Raw genomic sequence first — 16,534 nt, 5'->3', positions numbered from 1 at the left:
AGCTTTGAAACTGAAATAAGGAAGTTAAAAACTAAAAACGGTGGTGGTGGGAGTATTTATTTTTGCTAATCTCTCCTCTGTAACTTCTGTGTTTATCTAAGTAGGCCTTGCTTGTATGACTCTATAAAATATATTGTTGTGTAAATCCTTAGCTTTCTATTGTAATTTGAAGTTGGTTTGAGTAGCCTCCTTAGCTGCATAGGCAGTCATGAATGCACATGTATCACCTTTACAAATTGTTTTTATTAACAAATGGCATTTTCTCCCCTCACTCTGTTGCTAACACAATGGAAACCACTAGAACAGGTTTTATGAGAGATTTAAGCCCAAAAGCCTAAGGAATACATTAGATGTACAGATACCTTCTTTTCTGTGAATCTGGAATGGTTCTAGCTCTGTACCATCCTTGGGAGAATTGAGAAAATAGTCACTCAGGTAGTTTTTTTCCTCTTAAATTCATGAGTGCCTCTAGCCTTTAACTCTTTACAACTTATAGTTGTCTAATATTTAAAATATCTCGGAACTGCAGTGACACTTTCGTGTAAGTACCGCGTGCTAACCGATTGCACCACTGGAGCCCCTGCAATCACCTTTTCAATAAACTCTAAAACAGCTATCAGAAAAGTGCTGAGGCCTCTCCTAAAATAATAGTCTTTTTCATAGCTTCCTACATTACAGAGCCATAATCATTCAAAGTAATTGATAGCTGTGGTCAGCAGTGGCTCAAAAAGCACAAAGTAAAATAAATATATTGAGGGCCCAGAAAATTGCCAGATTAGCACCTCTGGATTGAAGGTCTTTATAGCTAGAATGTATACAGTCTGTATGTTAGAAAGCTCATTCAATAAACAAATGGATTTCAAAAAAATGTATTAGGCTTTGTGGAAGGTACAGAGAGAATACACCCCCATTCTTAAAGAGGAAGAAATAGAAAATTGAAATCAGTTTAAGTACAAGCAGTACTTTGAAAGCAGAGAAGTATAAAAGGTGTTGGGGCGGGGAGGCTTCATAAAGAAGGTGGTGGTTGAGCTGAGTCTTCAAGGGAGAAATAAGGCTTTGAAGGCTGAGGGAAAGGCATTTATAAAAGGCCACAATGAGCTAGTGTTTGTTGGTAGAGCTCAATTGTTAAAAAGACAGATTTTAAAGGCCTTGAATGTATGTTAAAGAATTTGGACTTAAGCCCATTTATAGGTGAATGAGGATTATTATTATTACTTTTTTTGCAGCTATGTGTACTTACTATTCATTTTAACTAAGAATTATTAGATATACATGGCTCAAAATGGTAGGCACTTGTCACATGTAGCTATTTAAATTTAATTAAAAGTAAATATATCCTGACCTTTGGTGGCGCAGTGGATAAAGCGTAGACCTGGAATGCTGAGATCACCAGTTCAAAACCCTGGGCTTGCCTGGTCAAGGCACATATGGGAGTTGATATTTCCTATTCCTTCTCTCCTTCTCTCTCTCTCTCTTTCTCTCTCCTCTCTAAAAAAAAATAAATAAAATCTTAAAAAAAAAAAAAGTAAATATAATTCATTTTTTACTTGCACTTGAAAGACATCTCAAGTGCTCAATAGCTACATGTGAGTGGATAGTGCAGGTACAGAACATTTCTTCCGTATAGAACGTTCTGTTGGATAGCATGGAACTACATGTTTATGTGAGGAGCTATAACAGAATTAAAAGTTTAAGTATGGGAACTTTTGTCTGAATTGTGGTTTTATGATGCATTCACGCTTTGTCAAAGATCCATAAAAATGCAAATTAAGAAACAGAACCAGTTGGAATTTACTCAGAAATTTCTTGAAATAACTAATATGAATGATTTGTTTTCTCCTTTTGGGTTTTAATGTATTTTCTTGAAGGTCAGGGTACTTTGAAGTTGCGAGTTGAATGTTAGTGTTAATCCAGGGACTTGTTATATCCCAATCTTTTTATTTGATTTCCTACTTAATTAGTGATTTTGATTAAATGTGCTTTTATACCATTGTAGTGATGGGTTTTGAATTTTAATAAACCATGGGTTTAAAATGAAATGAGAAGACTTTATTATAGACTAGATGCTTTTTCTGCATTACCGATTATTCTAGGATTCACAGGTATTATAAAGTTAACAGATCAGAATGAAGAAAACAAAACTTTGCAAACTTGAGGAATAAAATTACAGAATCAGTAGAAGTGACAATACTGATTTATTAATTTACATGTTTCTTTTCAAGGACTACGACTCCAGGAGAAACAAAACTGCTGGCGTCTGAAATCTATGACATTCTTCAGTCTTCCAATGTGGCAGATAGTGATAGTTTCAATGAAATGAATTCACGTCGAAGGAAAGCTCAGTTTTTTCTGGGAACTACAAACAAACGTGCCAAAACAGTGGTTTTGCATATAGATGGTCTTGATGATACGGTAAGATTTTTATAAACACATGGTTGATAAAATGGAAAGGAGAATCATGTTAGCTAAATAGTTTCCTCAGTGTCACTTGCTAACCTTCATTAAAAGGAAGTCCCAATATTAGTATTTTATACCTATAAAGGGGAGCATTTTGTGCTTAAAGAGGCTAGGTCCTTCCTCCCTCGCTCCCTTTCTTCGCTCCGTCCTTCCATTTTATATATCTTCAACTATCACATTCTAGACCCCCAGTGGATGCCTGAAGCCACGAATAGTACTGAACCCTATATATGCTGCGTTTTTTCCTGTGTATACATTCCTTTTCACTTAGAGGAAGCACTTTATGGCTTATCTTTGGCATATCCAAATTGCCACTATTCTTTGCTTTGGGACCATTATTGAATGAAATAAGTGTTACTTGGACATGAGCACTGTGATACTGTAACAGTTGATTTGACAACCAAGAGGACTAGTAAGTAACAGGAAGGTAGTGTTTACAGCATGGGAACACTGGACAAAGGAATGAATTATTTGGGTGTGGGGAGTGAAGGTGCAAAATTACATCACGCTGGTCAGAATGGTTCACAGTTTAAAACTTACGGATTGTTTATTTCTGGAGTTTTCCATTTAATATTTATGGACCACAGTTGACTGGCCAACTGAAATTGCAGAAAGCAATATCACAGATTGGGGTTGGGGAGGTGCTACTCTTATGTCACACAGGTACTGAATAAGGCATGTATAAGACATAACTATACTTTTGTTTCCCTTACCTCTGCCTTTGTGCTACTGTTATGTTTTATTCCTGCATACATTATGTTATAAGCCCCCAAATACATTGTTATTACATTAAATATTCTTAAAAGATATTTTCAATTTTTTTGCTGTTGTAAAATATACATAGCATAAGATTTACCATTTTAACCTTTTTCTTTTAATTTTTTTATTCAGTGAGAGGAGGGGAGTCAGAGACAGACTCCCGCATGCACCCTAACCGGGATCCACCCAGCAAGCCCACTAGTGGGCAATGTTCCGCCCATCTGGGACATTGCTCCATTGCAACCAAGCTCTTAGCTCGTGAAGCAGAGGCCAAGGAGTCATCCTCAGCGCCTGAGGCCAATTCGCTCCAATAGAGCCATGGCTGAAGGCAAAGGAGAGAGAGAAGGGGGAGGGATAGAGAAGCAGATGTGCGCTTCTCCTGTGTGCCCTGACTGGGAATCGAACCTAGGACGTCCACACGCCAGGCTGATGCTCTGTCACTGAGGCAACCGGGCAAGGCTCATTTTAACCATTTTTAAGTGTACATACAGTTCAGTGATATTAAATACATTCGTAATGTTGTGCCACCATCACCGCCATACAACTTTTTATCTTGTAAAACTGAAACTTTGTGCCCATTAAACACTAACTCCCCTGTCTCCCTTCCCTGAAGACCACCACTACTGTACTTTTTGTGAGTTTGAAAGTCAGTCTCTTTTAAAGACATTTAAAAAATAAGAAAAAGTATTTTCTGTCTACCCACATGTTCACCATTTCAGGGCCTCATTATTTTGTACGTAAATCTTGATTTTCATCGATATTTTCCCTCTGCCTGAAGGACTTCCTTTAACATTTTCTCATAGTAATACAAGTCTTCTGGAAATGAATTCTTTCAGGATTTTTTTTAATTGAAAAAGAATTCAGATACTATAAAATTACCATTTTAAAGTATAAAATTCAGTGGTTTTAGTATATTTACAAGGTTGTGCAACTATCACCGTTGTCTATTCCAGAATATTTAATCACCCGAAACGGAAACCTTGTGCTCATTAGCAATCACCCCCTGAGCCCCTGGCAACCACTAGTCTACTTTCTGTCTGTGGATTTGCCTCTTCTGGGCATTTTATATAAATGGAATCCTATAATACGTGACCGTTTATATCTACCTTTCCTTAGCATAATGTTTTCAAAGTTCATTTCTGTTGCATTGTGTATCAGTACATGATTTCTCTAAATATTTCAGTGTATACCATATACCATATTTTGTTTCTCCATTCATCAATTGATAATCAGTGTAAGTTGTTTCAACTTTTTGGCTATTCTGTATAATTCTGCTATGAACATTCATGAACAAGTTTTTGTATGGATATACGTTCTCCGTTTTCTTGTGTCTGTTCCTAGGGGTAGAATTACTGGGTGATACAGCACCTTTATCTTTAGCTTTTGAGAAACTGTTTTCCACAGTGGCTGTACCAGTTTACATTTTCATCAGCAATATATGAGGGATCTGGTTTCTCTATATCCTTGTCTACATTTGTTGTTTTTCATTAAAAAAAAATTTAATAGCTTAGTGCCTGTGAAGTAGTATTTTACTGTGGTTTTGATTGGCATTTTTCTAATGACTAATGATGTTGAATATCTTTTCATGTGGTAATTGGCCATTTTTTAAAATTTTTTTTTTTTTTATACAGAGGCAGAGATAGGGACAGACAGACAGGAATGGAGAGAGATGAGAAGCATCAATCATCAGTTTCTCGTTGCGCGTTGCGACTTCTTAGTTGTTAATTGATTACTTTCTTACATGTGCCTTGACCGCGGGCCTTCAGCAGACCGAGTAACCCCCTGCTGGAGCCAGCGACCTTGGGTCCAAGCTGGTGAGCTCTTTGCTCAAGCCAGATGAGCCAGCGCTCAAGCTGGCGACCTCGGGGTCTCAAACCTGGGTCCTTCCGCATCCCAGTCCGACGCTCTATCCACTGCGCCACCACCTGGTCAGGCAATTGGCCATTTTTTAATAGTTTATTGCATAAAGCTTTATCACGGGTTTTCTCTTTTAGAGAAATGTCTATTCATTCTTTGTTTCTTTTTAAATTGCTTGTTATTTGTGTTTTTATTGTTGAGTTCTATTAATGTTGTGTGAACCATCCTTTCATTCCTAGGGTAAATTTCCATTGGTAATGGTGTATAATCTCTTTAATATGCTTTTGGATTTGGTTTTGCTGATATATTGTAGAGGCATTTTGCATCTGTATTCATACAGAATATTAGTTTGTAGGGTTTTTTTCCTGTGCTTTTTCTGGTTTGGTATCAGGGTAATACTAGCTTCATAAAATGACTTGGGAAGTATCTGGATGAATTTATGAAGGAGTGGTGTTAATTCTTTTCTTCACCAGTGAAGCCATTTGGTTCTTGGCTTTTCCTTGTGGGAAGTTTTCTGATTATTAATTCAGTGTCTTGTTATATATATACACACAACACACACATATAAAAATATATATAAATTTTTTAAGAGAGAGAGAGAAGAAAAAAGAAAGGGAGAGTGAGAAGCATCAAGTCTCAGTAGCCTTCACTTCAGTTGTGCATTTATTGCTTCTCTTATGTGCCTTGACTGTGGATCGGATCTCGGGCTCAAGTTGAGCCAGTGTCCCCTTGCTCAAACCAGTGACCTCTGGGCTCAAGCTGGCAACCTTTGGGATAGTGTGGACAATCCCTCTGCTCAAGCCAACGACCCCTCAAGCCAGTGAACCTACATTCAAGCTGGCAACACTGGGATTTCAAACCGGCTACTTCAGTCAGTACTCAGGGTTGACTCTATCCACTGTGACACAACTGGTCAGGCTATTTATATTTTCTTGAGTCAGTTTTGGTAGTTTTGTCTTTCTAGGAGTTTGTCTGTTTCATTGTATGTTATCATACAATTAATCATAGTGTTAGCTTATAATTCTTTTGTTTTGGTAAGGTTGGTCATAATATGCCCTCTTTTATTCCTGATTTTAGTAATTTGAGTCATCTTTTTTTCTTTGTCAATCTAGCTAAAGTTTATCAATTTTGTGATGTTTTCAAAGAACCTCTTTGTTTCATTGATTTTTCTATTTTTTCCCCCATTCTCTATTTCTTATTATCTCCTTCCTTCTGGTTGCTTTGGGTTTATTTACTCTTCTTGTTGTTTCTTAGAACAGAAAGTTCGATCATTTATTTGAGATTTTCTTCTATTTTATTTATTTTTTTGTGTGACAGAGAGAGTCAGAGAGAGGGACAGATAGGGACAGACAGGAAGGGAGAGAGATGAGAAACATCAATTCTTCGTTGCAGCTCTTTAGTTGTTCATTGATTTCTCATATGTGCCTTGCCTGAGGAAGCTACAGCAGCCGAGTGGCCCCTTGCTTGAGCCAGCAATCTTGGGTCCAAGCTGGTGAGCCTTGCTCAAACCAGATGAGCTCGCACTCAAGCTGGAGACCTTAGGGTCTCGAACCTGGGTCCTCCACATCCCAGTCCAATGCTCTATCCACTGTGCCACTGCCTGATCAGGCTTTTTCTATTTTAATGCAGTTATTACAGCTATAAAACTTTCTCTAAGGGACTGTTTTCTTTGCATCCCATAAAATTTAATATGTGATGTTTTCATGTTATATCAAAGTATTTTTTAATTTTTCTTGTAATCTCTTTTTTGACTCATTATTTAGGAGTTTGTTGATTAATATTCATATATTTCTGAATTTTCCAGAAATTCAGATTTCTAACTTCATTTCGTGTATTGTATGATTTTAACCCTTAAAAAAATTTTTTCCCCCCGAGATATATGGAGAAAGAGAAGCAGAGAAACAAAGAGAGACAGAGACATACAGGAAAGGAAAGAGATGAGAAGCATAACTTGTAGTTGTGGCATGTTAGTTGTTTATTGATTGCTTCTCATACATGTCTTGACTTGAGGGCTCAAGCTGAGCCAGTGATCACTTGCTCAAGCCAGCGACCTTTGGGCTTCAAGCCAGTGACCATGGGGTCATTTCTATGATCTCATGTTCAAGTTGGCAACCTCTGGGTTTTGAACCTGGGTCCTCAGTGTCCCAGGTCTACATTCTACCCACTACCACCACCTGGTCAGTTCCTTCTAAATGTATTGAGGCTTGTTTCAGGCCTAACATTGTCTATTCTGGAGAACATTCAGTGAGCACTTGAGAATGTACCGTACTTCCCATGTATAAGATACACCTTTCCCCCTGAAAAATTTGGGGTCTAAAAACTGGGTTGTAGATTTTTTTTTTTACTTGCATTTCCCACTTGTTTGTGCGGATGAGGATTTGTATGAATTTTATGATGACTAAAACTTGAGTTTAATAACTTTATGTAATACTTTTTTTTTCCTTCAAATTTTGGGCCCCAAAATTAAAGTGCGCCTTATACTTGGGATCATCTTATACACGGGAAATACGGTATATACTGTTGATTGGAGTATTCTATAATGTCTGTTAGGCTTAGTTGGTTTATTGTGTTGTTCAAGGCCTTTTCCTTGCTGTTCTTCAGTCTAGATGTTCTATCCATTTTTGAAAGATACTGAAGTTCTACCTCTTTCAGTTTTATATGTTTAAAAGTGATCTTAAATATTTAATGTATTTTTGAAAGGTATTTTCAGTAGGTACAGAGTTTTAGATAAGTTATTTTTCTTATCATACTTTAAGACATTGTCCCACTATCTTCTTATTTGTATTGTTTCTACTTAGAAGTCTATCAAATTCTTATTTTTGTTCTTTTAAAAGTTGCCCTTTCATCACTGCATTTGGTCAGTTTATTTATGATGTGCCTTGGTATAATTTTCTTCAAGTTTATTTATCTTCTTGGATCTCTGGCTTTACAGTTTGCAGCAAATTTGAAACAATTTGTTTCATTGTTTCTTCAACTACTTTTTCTTTTTCCTTTTCCCCTCAGTCTTTCAGGGATTCCTATTTTAAAAATTCAACATCGTGAAGTTATCCCACAGCTCACTGATGTTCTGTTCACTTCTTTCCTTCCTTTCTCTCTCCCTCCCTTCCTTCCTTCTTTCATTTCTTTTTCTTGAGGAAGGGAGGAGAGAGAGAGATGAGTATCATCTAAGCTCGTAGTTGCATCACTGTTCATTGATTGTTTCATGTATATGCCTTGGCCTGGGGACTCAAGCTGAGCCAGTGACCCCTCGCTCATGCCAGCAATCTTTGGGCTCAATCTAGCGACCTTGGGATCATGTTGATGATCCCTCACTTAAGCTGACAACCTCAGAGTTTCAAACCCTTTACCTCAGTTTTCCAGGTTAATGCTCTATCCACTGCGCCACCACCAGCCAGGCTATTAATTCCTTTTTCAATCTTTTTTTCCTCTCTGTTTTTTTTATTTTGGATAGTTTCTATTGCTGTATTTGCTAAATTTTCTGCAGGTGTGTAGTTTGTTGTTAATTTTATTTGGTGTAGTTTTCACCACAGACATTGTTTTATCTTATCTATAGAGTTTGGTTTGGGTCTTTTTTTATATCTCCTTAACATGTTTACACTTTATCTTTTTGAACATACAGATTATGGTAAGAATAACTGTTTAATGTCCTCGTCTCTACTAATTATCAATGTAGATCGATAATTATAGATTATGTTATCTTGCTGCTTTGCATGCTTGGTAGTTTTTGATTGAATGTTACATGTTGCAGATTTTACATTGTTGGATACAGCATATGTTTGTATGCAAAGCCTTTAAACATTCCCGAGTTTGCTGTGGACCACACTTAATTGCAAACAGTTGGCTCTTCATGAGGCTTGCCTTGAAGCTTGTTAGGCAGGACCATGGCACCCCTTTCGCAGAGGACGGTTTTGCTGCTCTGCTGAGGCAGTACTCTTCAGGGCTCTCTGTCCATACCCATCTATGTCAGAGTGTTGACACTTTTACATATACAAAGTTATACACTCTACATGTAGTATTTAGGGGTGGCAACTGGGGGATTACCTCTTATCTCTCTAGCTGTGCCAGGGAAGTTACATTGGCTTGTCCAGTTTTTCTAGTCATGGTGTTGGGCACTTAGGCTTCAGGATTTAGGGTTCAGTAAGGAGGGATGAGGGGAAGCTATTCCTATGCATATTATTCGTAACATTGCAAATAAATTAACTATCTTATTGAAACTGGGGCCGCAAGATCCTGAAAAGTTTCTAGAATGCAAGTTCTGGTAAATGGAAATTGATTGAATGGAAGATGTTAAGATATATATCACCAATACCATCTGTTTAACTTTTATGAATAAGAATAATACAGTTCATTTTTAAAGCTAGCCCAAACAAAATCTTAAAACCCAGCAAAACACACACAAAAATAAAAGGAATTAGTCTTGGCCAAGTAGTTCCATTGGTTAGGGCATCATCCCCGCGTGCAGAGGTTGCCAGTTTGATTCCCTGGTCAGGACACATGCAGGAATAGATGGGTGTTTCTGTTTCTCTTTTTGTGTCTCCCTTCCCCTCTCTCTCAAATCAATAAATAAAAAAATAAAATAACAGGAAGGTAGATAGGGACTACTAAGGGGTGGGATGGTAGGGTTGCAGTTTTCAATAGGGTGGTTTAGATGAACCTCCTGGAGAAACTGAGATTTCTGCAAAGACAGAGGGTGTGAGCCAGTGGATATCTGGGGAAGAATGCAAGTGCTTGAGAGAGCACCAGAAATGCCAAGGCTGTAATGTCAGCAACCAAGAGTATACCCAACAGTAATACAAGGATGTGTCCTACCAGATCTTAAAATGTGCTGTTTAGTCTCCGTAATTAAAACAATGTGTTCTTGACAAAAAAAATTGAACGTCCTGAAGCAGACCCTAGTATATATTAGACATTACCCTAAAAGGACTCATGAGACACCAGTGGGAAAAGGATAGAGTATTCAATAAATGGTGCTAGAAAACTGACAGTTTTGCAGGAGTGGTAAAGGAAGTGGGGAAGGAATCTTACAGATACTAAAACTATTAAGTGTACTAAAAAGTTAAGTGTAAAAAAACTATCAAGTTATAGTAATTTAAATGAATATTTAACTGATCGTTTTAGGGACTTTTTAAAGCTTAAAGGTGGTAGGAGAAATTGCTTTAGGAAAGCTCTTTAGTTTGACAGTAAAGTTTTTGTTTTATCAAATATAATCTTAAAAGATAAATATAATAAATAAATAAATAAGTTAGAAAATATTTGCAATGAATAAGATTCTCTCAACCTAATATTCACCCTGTATTCCAGTCTAGAGGTTATTTGTCCTTTCTGGCTAATTCTTATTCTTGTTTGCTCTATTGAAGAACTCAGGTTTACCTGGAAATGGCCTATCTCTGAGATCAGATATTGGAATTGAGTTTTCCACCCCTCTTTATCCCCCAGGCTTTGCCTATTGCAAATGTGTTAAAATAAAGATGAATTGGCCTCATGAACCTGGTTTCTCACTGTCACATATAGTTGGAAGTTAGTGTCAGACTCTTGCCAAGACATGGAGACAACCAGAGTATTCTTCAGTAAAGGATTGGATAAAGAAGATGTGATACATATAGACAATGGAACACTACTGAGCCATAAGAAAAGAGGAAATACTGCCATCTGTGACAACATGGATGGACCTTGAGAATGTTATGCTAATAAAATAGTTCTTAGCAGAAAAAGCTAAGAACTATATGGCTCACTCATATGTGGGACATAAAATTGAGACGCATGGACATAGGCAAAAGTGAGTTGGTTACCGGGGTGTGTGAGGAGGTAGTAGGGGTTAAAGGGACCAAGTATATGGTGACAGAGGGTGGTTTGACTTGGGTGATGGGCACACAATGTAGTGTGTAGATCACATGCCACGGAGATGTGCACCTGAAACCTGTGTGATCCTATGGGCCAACAACACCACATTAAATTTAATTTCTAAGTAAAAAAAAATAAAGTTATAAGTAAATACATAATAAAATTGTAAGACTTATGCTCAAAAAATAAAATAAAAGATTTTTTGGATATGGAAAAAATAATAAAAAATATAAAATTAGTAATTGGAGCCCTGGCCAGGTAGCTCAGTGGGTAGAGTGTTGTCCCAGCACACCAAGGTTGCAGGTTCCATCCCCCCTTGGCACACACAAGAATCAACCAGTGAGTGCATAAATAAGTGAACAGCAAATTGATGTTTCTCTCAAATCAATAAATAAAAATTAAAAAATAACGGAATCGGAGTAGACGTGTAGTATTTTAACTTTTATGTTGTACATGCTGTGCAAACTTCTAATTTTACCCAGTGTTGAATATGTGAGAGAGAGAAACATGGACCTTTGGGCACCGGTGCCCTGAAGGGGCTTTACAGAGCCCAGGACTCAGCAGAGCAGAGTCCCGAAACAGTGCTCTAGAGATGAGTCCCTGTGGGTCTGTGCGGTGCTGTGCGCCACTACATCCCAGATCTTTGCCTGATGAGTACTGAAATGTAGCAGGGAGTAGTGAAAAAGTGGTTTAAATAGGGAGATAGCGAGGCTGTGAGTTGTTTTGTAGGATGTGAGAATAAGTTGAAGACTGATTTTATTTAGTGGCAGAGAAGAATGAAATGGGTAATTTGAAAGCAGTGCTTCTCAGGGTGTGATCCAGAGGTTTGGGGTGAATTGCAGATTCCTGTCTCCTCTGAAGTACCAAATCAGAACCTGGTCTCTGTACAGAAATGGAAAAATTAGATGGTGACTTAAAGTGTGTGGGAGTTGGAGGTGGAGGGAGGGATGAGAAGAAACTAGTTACATTTTAATCCATCTTCTCTTTGGATCTTGTGTTTGAAAATGATGACCACTTGATATCTAAGTGGATTATCTGTAGACAAATGAAAATAAAATTATATTGGAATATGCTGTGCTTCTTCATATAAGTGATGAGAAGAATAGTCTACTGAGGGTGTGAAGTAGAAAGAAAACCCCTTAGTTTTAGACACTAGACCTTGGAGATAAGACATGACAGAGTTGGAATAATCAGTGGTGTAAGTAGAAAACCATAGTAGTGTATTACCAGGAGTCAAAGAAGCGTTGAAAGGTGTAGTTCAATTGTGCTTTCAGGAAAATGAGAACCCAAAAGAGGAAATAGATAACCATTGAGAATGCCATTAATAAAGGAAGCAGTGATATTTATAAACACTAAGTGTTTTTAAAAATAATATGTCAAACACAGAATGCTCACTAATTCTTAGTTTATTAGAATTTATCCCTAGAGATTTTTAAGCTACAGCAGGGGTCAGCAAACTCTTCCTTTAAAGGGCCAGAGAGTAAATATATTAGGTTTTGCAGGGCATATGGTCGCTGTTATAATTACTAACTCTGCTATAGAATGAAACTAGCCTCAGACATGTAAACACATGGGTGCAGCTGTGTTGCAGTAAAGCTGTTGACAAAAGCTGCTGGTGGACTGTGCCCACCCTTGAGCAAGAGAAACCGCTGCTTTTCAGCGCTTTTTCTTTTTTATTGTAAGATTTAAATTAACTTTGGCTAACTTCTTGTTAAAATTATTAAAACTAAATATTAGTAATGAAACTTGAAAAAATTTACCAGGGAATACTATATTGATCATACAAAATTTAATAAACATGACAGCGCCACCCTGCCCGCCCTCACATACGAGATGGTGGGACGGAAATAGGCACTTCTGCTCCCGTGGTGTCATGACTAGCTCAGTGTGGTTTCAGTTGATTTGTTCCCTTTTGTTATCTTGCCAATTTTTAATAACAATTTGCTTTTATTTTTTCAGTCTCGGAGAAATCTATGTGAAGAAGCTTTGTTAAAAATTAAAGGTGTTATTAGCTTTACTTTTCAAATGGCTGTTCAAAGATGTGTGGTGCGAATCCGTTCAGATTTGAAAGCAGAGGTTAGTATTTTAATGGCTGAGTATGCTCGAAGTTTCAGGTAACAGTCAGTGTTAAGATTTGTCCCTTTTTATCCTGGCCTAGGCGTTGGCATCAGCAATAGCATCAACCAAGGTGATGAAGGCTCAACAAGTTGTGAAAAGTGAAAGTGGAGAAGAGGTAAAAGCTTTATATAGTTTTCTTTGTACCGGACTCTGGCTTGACTTCATGGGTAGCAGATTGCCATTGGTTCTCGACTACTAGTTGCCGGGTATATAGGAATGTGGTTGGGTCAGATGATCTTTAATGTTTCCTGGTGAACAGTTAACTCTTTAGAAATATATAAAGATCTTTTATGGATTTCAGTCTGTTTTTATATTATATTTTATGAATTTCAGACTCTTTATTTCAGTGGAGATGTCTTGCTGTTATTATATGGAAATAAAAGAAATGTGGTTTCCTTGCATTGGTATTTAAATACTAACCTCAATTAGTTTTGCCAAACTAAAGTTTTAGTTTTTAGTTTCCAAACTAAAGTCCAGTCCTGCCCTTGGGCAAATACAGTGAATACCTTTGCCTCCTGCTACTCTCCACTAGCTTTGTGATATAGTTATGGCTTCAGCTCATTTGAGTTTTCATAGGAAGGAGGTTCAGGGGCCCTCCAGAAGCCCACAGAGCTAGATACATTTGTCTTATTTTGAAATTAAAAAAAAAAATTTAAATTATCATTGGCATATTAGTGTCAGGTGTACAACACAGTGATTCAACATTACTTTACAAAGTGATCCCCACCCTAAGTCTAATAACTATTACCATACATAGTTATTGCAATATTGACTGTATTCCCTACACTTTACATTACTTCCCCATGACTTATTTTGTAACTGGAAGTTTGTACTTCTTAACCCCCTTCTTTTTCGACTAACCCCATCATCTCGAAATAGGGGTTACACTTTTATTCCTGTGAGTTCTGCCTTTCTGTGCCTACACGGTGCTCAGCAAATGGGCCTACTTTCCTATAAGAGGAACATTTTCAAAGGAATATAGCCCCTTAGAATAAATGCTGTGGTGATAAGAATGAGAAGAAAATTGACTTCTGACATACATCTATCAATTACATTGATTTTTTCAGTAACTGTTCACATGTTCTCTGTGCCAGATGCTGGTCCCATTCCAGGATATGGCTGTGGAAGTGGAACAGAACACAGAGCTGCCCGACTACCTGCCTGAGGACGAGAGCCCCATGAAGGAGCAGGACAAAGCAGTGTCCCGGGTCGGCTCCCACCCAGAGGGCGGGGCGAGCTGGCTGAGCACAGCCGCAAACTTTTTATCCAGATCGTTTTACTGGTGATTTCAGTTTGGGGTACAAGGACTGTGTGAATGTACAAGGGGCCAGTTTTCCATTGTTGTGGTGAACTGTCAAGTGCAATTTGCAAGAAGTTATGAAAAGTTTTTCAATTACATGATTGCATATGCTGCATTTTACATTTTATTGGACATTTTGCCCCAATAAGTGGTAAAAAGGACAGAGGTTACACAGGGGCGGTTGCTTTGTTTTTGAAGGTATTTTGGTTTGTCCTTTGTTTAATTGCCTCACTTTTTCAAAAACATGGGTCCACAGTTAAAACCAAACATATATATGTGCAGCTTTACATTTTATTTTACATGAAGCACTTGATTAGGAAAACTTATTTTCTCCTCAAGCCTCAGGACCTATCTGAAGAGAAGTTTTTTTAGTTCAAGTCGTGCATGAATTACTGAACATCTTTCTCTGCTTTTCTTCATGAAAGATACTTGCTTTGGTACTCTTTACTGAAAGTTGAAAACTTTTCTCATCCTCCTTCTGTGCCTTTTTTGTTTTGCCAACCATGTTTATAGAAAGGTCATTACTAATGACATTATGTGAATTAAAATATATTCATTTTTAATGTAGCAGTCCCCTGAAAATAAAATTCTACAAAAACTTTGCAATCTTACTTGTTATAATTTTAACAAGATTAATACAAAATTATTCAAGAAGAGGGAAACATTAGCAAGATGCTATTGAGATTGAATGTGACCAAATGTAGTGATTGTTCTGTTTGGTTTCTATCAGCTCTTGAGAGTTACATCATATTGGGAGCAGTTGTCAGTGGTCTCTAGGCCTTATTTTGAGATTACACACTATCTCCTGGTAGGAAAAATAATAATAAAGAACTGACAAACTTGAAAAAAGAAAACAAAAATTGGATGCCTATCATGCCGTAGTGCCATTTGGTAGAGTCTAACCTTAACACACGTATTGCCTGGCAGGTGCCTCTTCAGTAGATGTTTCCTTGTACAGTATTGCCTTTTGTGAATTTATTAGGAACTGGCAGTCATGGTGAATGAAAAAAGACTCAAATTAATACTTAGGAAGAAATAAAGCCATCATTGGTCTATTAATCTTGTTTCTCATGTCCAGCCCGAAAAAAAGAACTTCAATGAAGGTAAAATAAATAAATATAAATATAAATAGATATATATATTTTTGTAGATAAGAGCTAATTACATATATGTAATGCTTTATTGCATTTCAGAAATATTTGGCAATTAATATTTTCCTTTTGGAAGTCCAAATCAATCCTGATAAATTTTAATGTCAATACAATTAAAAACTAAGAGGAAGAAATTGACGTTGTTTTTCATCTACATTTAGAGCTGCTATTTTACTACTTGGAGAATGTGAAGTGGAAATTGGACCCTGGTGGGTTTTCTTGCTATTTCATCTCTTCTCTTTTAGAGAAAATTAAAAGATCCAGTATTACTGGAGAAAAATTATTGTAAAATGCCTCACCAACAAGAATCTTTTCTTTTCGAACTAAGAAGAGTCTTGAGTTCAGGAGGGAGAGTGTTGAGAATGATACTTTTTTCACATGTCGAGGCTCTGATTCAGGAGACACGCACAAATGAAAATATAAGCTTTCAGGGCATGTATTGCTTTAAATGCATAATACAAATTGCTGCCAGAGCTCAGCGTGTTGAAAAAAGAAAACAAAACCACCTCCTTTCTCTAGCCATTAAAACAAAGTTTACTATTCTGTTTTAACAAGCTTGTGTTTTATTTTGCATTGCCACACATCTGCTTGTTTAAAAAAAAAATCCCTGTGGTAGCAATGGTTCAGTGCAAGTAGGTATTGTAGACTGGTGTTTGTGTGTCCTAATTCTAAGTGTTCTTTTGTTTCCAGGTCTTATAGAGCAGTTAAGGCAACTGTAATGACATTTTTTGAAATATATTGTAAAATAATAAAAGGTAACATAATTAAAATTGTATGGATATTGCATTTTGTATAAGCATTATTCATTAATCTTAAGCCTGTTTGTACCCACACTGCCTGGCACCTTCCAGCTCCCGGCAGATGCGTTACCGACTAATTCCCGTGCGTCTTCCAGTCATCTTCCCAGCACCACACCTGCCTTGCCTGGGCTTTGGATCAGCTACCCCTTTACATATACTCATTGTAGCATTTATCACATTAGATTGAAATGATGTTTACCAGTGTCTTTCCCTACTTAGCTCTTTGAGAACCGAGAGAGTCTGTAGCTGCA

General features: G+C 37.3%; 1 protein-coding gene across 2 annotated transcripts in view; it reads left to right on the top strand.

Moving 5' to 3' along the window:
- ARMC1 (armadillo repeat containing 1) overlaps positions 1-16,253 on the top strand; it is a 46,491-nt gene extending 30,238 nt beyond the window's left edge. For both annotated transcript variants that reach the window (XM_066266221.1, XM_066266222.1), the window contains 4 exons: positions 2,223-2,412; positions 12,874-12,990; positions 13,073-13,147; positions 14,127-16,253. In XM_066266221.1, the coding sequence (XP_066122318.1) occupies positions 2,223-2,412; positions 12,874-12,990; positions 13,073-13,147; positions 14,127-14,318 (574 nt within the window). In that variant the 3' untranslated portion in view covers positions 14,319-16,253. The remainder of the gene's footprint in view (positions 1-2,222; positions 2,413-12,873; positions 12,991-13,072; positions 13,148-14,126) is intronic.
- The last annotated feature ends 281 nt before the right edge of the window (positions 16,254-16,534 follow it).

The sequence above is a fragment of the Saccopteryx bilineata genome, chromosome 3, assembly GCF_036850765.1.
Source record: "Saccopteryx bilineata isolate mSacBil1 chromosome 3, mSacBil1_pri_phased_curated, whole genome shotgun sequence".
Classification (NCBI taxonomy): domain Eukaryota; kingdom Metazoa; phylum Chordata; class Mammalia; order Chiroptera; family Emballonuridae; genus Saccopteryx; species Saccopteryx bilineata.
This window is presented reverse-complemented; position numbering and strand designations above follow the sequence as displayed.